General features: G+C 36.6%; 1 protein-coding gene across 4 annotated transcripts in view; it reads right to left on the reverse strand.

Annotated features, from left to right (window-relative positions):
• Nucleotides 1-7996, reverse strand: part of myo6b (myosin VIb) — a 39282-nt gene that overhangs the window by 25362 nt on the left and 5924 nt on the right. For 2 of the 4 annotated variants that reach the window (XM_032500359.1, XM_032500357.1), the window contains exons 3-12: nt 5588-5657; nt 5416-5489; nt 4823-4952; nt 4591-4696; nt 4133-4188; nt 3928-4025; nt 3666-3830; nt 2868-2948; nt 1743-1751; nt 620-800 (exon numbers count right to left, since the gene is read on the reverse strand). In XM_032500359.1, coding sequence (XP_032356250.1) covers nt 620-800; nt 1743-1751; nt 2868-2948; nt 3666-3830; nt 3928-4025; nt 4133-4188; nt 4591-4696; nt 4823-4952; nt 5416-5489; nt 5588-5657 — 970 coding nt within the window. The remainder of the gene's footprint in view (nt 1-619; nt 801-1742; nt 1752-2867; nt 2949-3665; nt 3831-3927; nt 4026-4132; nt 4189-4590; nt 4697-4822; nt 4953-5415; nt 5490-5587; nt 5658-7996) is intronic. The other 2 variants (XM_032500360.1, XM_032500358.1) reach the window with 1 other exon arrangement.

The following is a 7996-nucleotide window of genomic DNA, read 5'->3' on the forward strand; positions in this document are numbered from 1 at the left end:
AGTGAGGGAGAAACTTTAGAAATGGCTTCAAGAAAAGCTTCAAAGTATAGTTATTTAATCCACATAGACTTTAATTGTACAGATAAACAGATAGAGAATGAGCCTGAAAAAATGGAGAGAGACAGGATCATGGTTACCAGGGCAACACTGGTTCTCTTTATCAACATTTAGGATAAACCTTTATTAATCCCTGGAGGGAACTAGTGGTAACATTGAAGGACAGCAGAGCTATTTTTCCATAGTTTACATTGATCTAATACTGTAATGCACATACTGTATATGGAATTCTATAGTCTCACATTTTTTGAAAAAACTAATCAATATCTTTCTTTCAAAAGAAAATTAAATGAGCTGCTTTCATAAGGATTTGACAATTAATGTTTTGACCTTTGTTGCCAAGTAGGCCTTTTCAGGGAAGAACCCTCTAGAAGAAAGGAAAATCTTTTCTTATTTCTGGCAGCAGACAAGCTGAAAAAATAGAAGGCCTTGGGGGTTTGCATGAACACTTATAAGCATGTGTCTGTAAAGACAAACAAAAGAGTGCTAAACGCACAAAAACTACAAAGTCTTTTGAAATACTGAGACTCGTAAATATTTATAACTACAGCATCTGTCTAACCTGAGGAGCTCCCTGTTTCTTCAAAGTCGATGTTGCCCAGATGCAGAACGCCAGCAACCACTCTGAACAGGTCCAGCTTCTCAGTGTCGTTCAGCCCAATCTTCTTCATGGCCACACACATCCTGCTGAAGTCACCCTGGTCGTCAAGAAGAGGGTCCTTCAGAGCACCGATCTGTAGATGCTGCAAAATACACGAGTGAGTCAGAAGAATCCGAGATCAGAGGAGAAACAGACAATGTGTGAGAATTCAATTTAAATCATGATTTACTCAAGCATTAAGACACAATTCACAATTGGTAATCTGTGTGTGCATGTTCTACGTTTTAGCAACTTCATTAAATTGTTCATAAATACTGAGTAAATCTGATTTTAAGTTGAATTGGAGGAGACCAAACAGCCTAAACTATAACAAAGACTTTGCCATTTTAAAAAACCAAAACATTTTACATGTGTTAAAATAGCCTCCACCAGCAGCACACAGCAAGCACTATGACCTAAGGCTGCTCTGCTACAGTAGCTTTGTCTCCAAATGACACAAGTACTGTAGAATACAATTAAAGAAAAGAGCCAATATTATATCTAGTAATATCTCAGGGTATGATGACAGCAGAAAACAATCAGGCATGCAGTGTGAACTGTCAGAACAATTCAGAACACTTCAAGATACAGTGATAATTAACAAGAGCTGCACAATTATAATGTGATGTATACTCTTGATGATGCTGTAAGATAAGACCTTTCAAATGTTGTTTTAGGAGGAACAAAAGGCTTTAATTGCACCTTTTTTACTGTTTAATTTATGTGTCAACTATTTTCAAAAAACAAAATGTCAATCTTTAACTATCTGTAAACTATAGGAAATTTCAAATAATTGTGCAGCCTGTGAAGTATGACTGAAAAAGGCTATGTAGGCAAACATTCATTGTAGTGTATTGTATCTATCCAGCCCCAACCCCACCCACACCTGACAGACACATGCAGATGCAAGAGGAAGCATGCACCCTTATTTCCTGTTGGACTACAAACAGCAGCATGTAAAACCTGAGAGTCTCAGTGTTTACTTTAGAAAAACACAGGATAAAAAGCAGGCAGCACAACGCACTGATAGGAAAAGTAACATCACCTTATTGTCCTATTTGACATGGACAAGGGGAAGGATACACATTAATTAATAGCACAATTTATTAATTAGCAACATATTTATAATTAGACAACCACACAACTGACATTGCTTCAATTATTAGGTAATTAGTCATGGTTATTGTTATATTTTGTAAGCACATAAAAAAAGAGAAATAAAGACCCATTCTTTCATTCAAATTATTTTGGTTCTAAATTCGTTCTAATTTGTCTAAAATAATGCTTCTTATAAATATAAAAAGTATAAATGAAACATGAGAACCCCCGGCTGCCTCTGAAAAAAAACATTACAAAAATTCTGTACAAACACACAAATAAGAGTGGATTACTTAAAAAAATCAAAGACAGGGGTTATGATTGGCCTCTAAGGTAAAAATGTTTCAATCAGGTAATTCTCTTCATGTACTAGGCTTAACAAATCCATGAGTAAAAGCCATTAAGAGAACTGAAAGTACCGCCTTTGTTTACCACTTTTTCACTTGATTTTCCTGAAACTTTGATTAGCATAAAAGAAGATAGTATTCTATCTTAGAAAACAATGAGTAAAATGCACATGTATAATTAGTCCCTGAGAGACTAACATGTCACCCTCTTCTAATCGTTTCATGATAATTATTACACATCTCCTGCAGGCAGTTAGACACTGGTACTTTTTCATGTCATGCATAATTCATCAAATACACAGACCTAAACACATAACTCGGCATGACATATTCTTATTGTCCAGTTCCTGTATGTCCTTTCACATGTGCAGCCAATTTCCCTTGACTATGTGTCTGGGATTTGGGATAAGTCATTGCTTGCCCATCATTATTAGAAAAAGAATAATGTCTATGGAGAGTCATTTATAAATCCAGGTAATTGTAGTTTCAACAAATCTTTAATTTAAAAACACTGGGTTAAAAATATAAACCAGTACCATAATCCAGTGTTGTTAAATTAAAGCTTTGTTGAAAAAGAATAATGTACATCTATCTAAAGGATTGACTGCACAGGAATACATCCTTTGTTGTCCTTGAAGTTGAGTAGGCAAATGTAACACCAAATTGTCCAAAAATAATTATTTATTGGGTTATAGTGAGTAAACCAGAACAGAATGTGATATTACCTCGGGACTCTTGCGGTTCTGCATGATTTGTTTATCAGCGTCTTTACTGGCAAAGTATCTGGTGCATCCTCGGTTCAGGTACTGTAACGGAAAAAAATCCACTTAAATACATTCAAACGTAATCAGTGTTTTGAAAAATGTAATTCAGACACAGTATAAATGCGTGGTGGCAAGCAAACCTAGTGGGGATATCGATTTTCATCGTCTAAAAGATTGACTTTGTTGTGTTCCGATATTGCTCCACAGCTGACTAGTAGTGGATCACATGAAGTAATTGCCTCTGTTGATGTGGGTGTCACCTCAGGGACCTGATATAATGACACTATGATAACCACCTAAAGGAACAGCTTGAGCTGCTTGTTGTTCCGTTAAGTGTTGTTTTGTAGAGCATGTAAAAGACAATAAAGGTTGCGGTAAACGCCTTAGTGCCCCCCCTCCGAATTGGCCCCTGCTGAGTTGAGCATTGCATTTAAAAAGGAAATAATTCAATTGAGAAATATTTTGTGACTGAGAGGATTTTGAGTTCACTTGGGAGAACCCCTTGACATCACTAAAAATAAGCTTCTGTGACATCAGTGGTCTTCCATAGAACTACCAACTAATGTATACAACTAAGAAAAAAAAAATTAAAAAAGTCCATTTAATCACATAAATAATGATTTAGAAAAGGATTTCTGTCGCTTTGAAAAAATACCACCGACCCTCAATTTTATTCCATTTTGGAATGGTACAGTTGAAATGATCGTGGCTCACAATTCAGTATAGTGTGTATACATGGCACTGTCTAAGCCCACTGACCCTGAAGCTGTCCGGAGAGTCCAGGTGCAGTTTCTTCTTTATGTCCTCGGATGCTCCGGCACACAGCCTGTAAAAGATGTGGTAGTTCCTCTCGTCGTTACTTTGCATGCAAATCCTCGACTTCTCTAGCAAGTAATGAGAGACAAATCCACCCACAACTGCATTCTGGGAACACAAGAAAAGACTTGGGTTTTAAAATCAGATTTTAAAATCAGAGCAAATTATAGACCAACCTAGAACATAATCAGTGGCAATCTATTACCTTTTCATTGAAGTGGATTTCCACAAACTTCCCAAAGCGACTGCTGTTATTATTCCGGACTGTCTTTGCATTTCCAAAGGCCTCAAGAAGGGGATTTGCTGAGATTTGAAATTTGAAAAACAGAATCTGGATCACAATGCTGTAATATGGCACATATTACAATATTGATTGTTACTAGTAGTTGGTAGTTTTTGGTAAGTATTACCTTCCACAATTCTCTCGTCAATATCTTGACCACTTCCATATGTTGTAGTGAGATACCTACAGGATGACATCAACGATGATGAATATATATATATATATATATATATATATATATATATATATAAAAAAAGTTTAAAAGGCAAAAAGACACTCACATTAAAACCTAATCCACAGTTCACAAATGTTTACTACAACAGCATTCCCTTGCAAAGCAGCTACACCTTTGCTAGTTTAATTGGCAATTGGCTAGTTTAATATTGTATTACCACCTTTACTGTTCATGATTTTTCGTGAGATATTTCCAAGCTATAAAAATGTCTTGGTTTGGAAAGAAAAGGGAAAATTTGATTTGCAACACCACTTTATTATATATCTCCTGTGTGAACACACAATCAGAAGGGAGAGGACCAAAGGAGAGTGTGAAGGGCAATAAAGATGTGGGATGATTCCCACTCATACCTGAGGACAAACTTTGTGTTTTCAGTCTTTCCAGCACCAGATTCACCGGACACTATGATGGACTGGCTCATCTTGAGAACCTTCATGTCCCTGTAGGCTTTGTCAGCTAAGACATAAACAAAACATCGCTAAAAACTAATAGAACAATGTGTTTCAAATCCGACTCTGTTACTCTCCTTTTTTTTTTTTTTTTTATAATATCACCTAACGGTGATTACTAGTGAGCTCTCACCTATAGCATAGACATGAGGTGGCAGAGTTCCCAGTGACTTCCCCTGGTACGACTTAATGGCATCAGGTCCATAAAGTTTGGGGATGTCGTAGTAAGGATTCACAGCTATCAAGATATTGGCCACATACGTCTGTAAGAAATATAAATAAAGGTCTCACTAGTGTCACTGCATTTAGAGAAAGTTAATAAAAAGCACAAATACATGTGAATTTTTAAATAATAATAGACAACAGAGACAAAAACGATCCCAGTGAATGCTGCTGAGACACACCTTAACTTGTTTCCATGTCTTGCTTTTCCCATCTACCAGCTGCCCCTCATTTTCCTAAGTGAGAACCTGAACTGCGGAGCAGGATTGGGTTTGCCTGTCTGACTTTGTGACCCTTCTCTAGCTTCCCCTTCCCTCTTTACCACCTGGTACTTCTCCCCCTGGGAAACAAGGATATAGATCCATTCTCCTGCTGTCCTCCAACATGCTTCTGTATATCCTTATGATGCAACTGGATAGTAGGGACTTTAAGCCATTGCAGGGACACATCAAGAATTTAAACTTGTGCAAATGCAGACTAGTAGAGAAGGAGAAGAAAACATACATAGATGTGGTCTTTATTGTACCGCACTCTGACGTTGTTGAGAAGAGTGGCTTCATTTAAGTACATAAGGGAACCTGGAAACAGAAGAAAAAGCAAACCACACAAATAAAATAGACATTGTTACGAATAACGTTGTGTGTGTAAAAATGAACAGCAAACTGTGTTGACTTACAGTTGTCATCTACATATTTGTTGACATCGTCTTCTGCTGGGAAGACTTGGCTCATCGGAGCAAGAAAGGTCTGGAACCCAAAAAGTTTTCATTATCATAACATTCACATGATGTAATTTCCAGGATAGATAGACATGCTAGAAGTGGCACTGTCTCTATTTATTCCAGCCAACTTTATGTACAAGATTATTCAGTGTTCTTTGAAAAGCTTATGACACAAAACAAATGTTTATTAGCACCACCAAAAAAGGGGGAGACATATTAGGGCATAACAAAAAGCTAAGCAAGAATGCATAAACATTAATCATTTATCATGGTTAAAGATCACAGTAATGATGTTTGGAGCGACATGTTCCCTGGCTAAATTAGTTACTGATATTCTTACTCTATTGTTTAAGAGTCTGAGTTAATGGAAATAAACTCAATGGAACAAGCCGGCTGTGAGAGAAACAAGGGAAGACATGGCAGGATAATGAATAATTTGGTGGGAGAGCAACCTGATCTGAACACCTGAGTGAGTATGTGTGTATGCGGTGTGTGTGTGTGTGTTTGTGTCTGTGTGTGGTTGAGAAGAGACAATGGTGGTGCTCTGTGCTGATCTTCTAGGAACCCATCAAGTCACTTTATTATTAAAAACAACCTAACTCCCCTCTCAACAATGACTGTGTCTGGTTATTCCCTAGAGTATAAATCAATGTTAAACCCTATTTTTCTCCCTTTACATGTTCATTACACTCCTAATATCAATACTACTGCTTGTGTGTGTGAGTGTGCCCCAGTCTGTGCTGTGATGCATGGTTTATTACCGCAAACAGTCTGCAAGCATAAACAGAATCTGCTTTGTGTGCCTGCTCATTCTGGACATGCCCATTCACAATAGCAACCATGTGAGAAATGTCTAACCAATAAAATTGACAAAGAAGAAAATGCAGTCCGGCTGAGAGTTGTGTACTGAGTTGAGGCACTAATGAGCTTCATACTGCAGTAAAAAGTCATTCAATTAGGCTTTCATGGCTTTACTGAATGGGATAGAGTGTATGCCTTGCAATAAACTGATCATTCAAAGTTCACATGTATTCCAAATAAGACTCACTGCAATCTTATTTACATGTTCTAAAGCTCAGTGTATGTTGAGTCTTAATATTATGCCGTCATCTGTCAGTTGGGTAAAAATAATTGCTCATTTCAAATGGAAATTTGATTCAGCAGGTCTCTTGTAAGTGGTGACACCTTGAGATTAGAATAAAGTAAAAACTTCAAAATATTACACCTTCAGAAAAGTTACAAAATAATAATAAAAATGGCAAGACTCTATTGCAATGCAAACAGAAGCTTTTTTTTGTCTACATTGATACTAAGAATTGACAGATACAAAGAATTCATACCTATAAGCATGACTTTTTACCAGAGAAGCATAATGCTTCTGTAAACATAAGAGCAAGAGAAACGTAAAGCTTTTAAACTTAGTAATAGACCGTCCTTCTAGTAGCCATTTTGATTCTTAATGTTATTGCATTCCATGTACAGTAGCTGTTCCAGTACCAGGGCTCTGCTATTGTGCATGCTGACTAAACTTTAACAAGCCAAAATGTCTGAGGTGAGAAAAGCCTGCACTGTAGTAGAGCTAAAACATTTCAAAATTTTGCTGTACAATTAATTGACTCAGAAATAATTGCAATTAACAATATCATTTTCTCTTTAAAATGAAAAAAAAATATTCACTTACGTGTTACTTTTGCAAACAAATTGAAGTTTTGTTAAATCATTGTTACGACCAAGATAATGTAATAACACAAGTACACAGCCTATGATGTAAACCACTCTTCTTTATCATAAAACACTGTGTCTTTTTCTTAAATGACTATTACTATTAACAGGCATACCTCCTGTGATAGAAAATTAGCTAATGTTAGCAATTAATTACGGTTAAACAAAGAAATGTGGATAATGTAAAAACAGTTGCGATTAGACAATTTTTAAATAATTGTTAAGGGCCTAAGCTGTAGTGAGAATACTTCAAATTAAGCAAATGCAGAGGCAACTGCTACATGTCTGTTGTAAACATCAGACACATCAGTAGCTGTGGGACACGTGACGGCTCAGGTGTAACAGGTGGCCTTTACCTCCTAATGAGCAGCTCTCCCTCTAAGCAACGCTATCAGCACACATGCTGCTGCTCTCTTTATTTATTCATGCCTCTGTACATGTGGTCTCTCGCGTTTCTCATATTTTACACACTGTTGTGCCATTCTACCAAAAATCTATTACGTTTAAAATCGTTTTTTACACATGGAATTGTAATTCTCCATGAAAGTCTTTTTTACAGTGGGGCTCAAAAGTTTGGGCACCCCAGTTAAAAATTTGTATTAATGTGAATAAAGAAGCCAAGAAAAGATGGAAAAATCTCCA

The sequence above is a fragment of the Etheostoma spectabile genome, chromosome 20, assembly GCF_008692095.1.
Source record: "Etheostoma spectabile isolate EspeVRDwgs_2016 chromosome 20, UIUC_Espe_1.0, whole genome shotgun sequence".
NCBI classification, from domain to species: domain Eukaryota; kingdom Metazoa; phylum Chordata; class Actinopteri; order Perciformes; family Percidae; genus Etheostoma; species Etheostoma spectabile.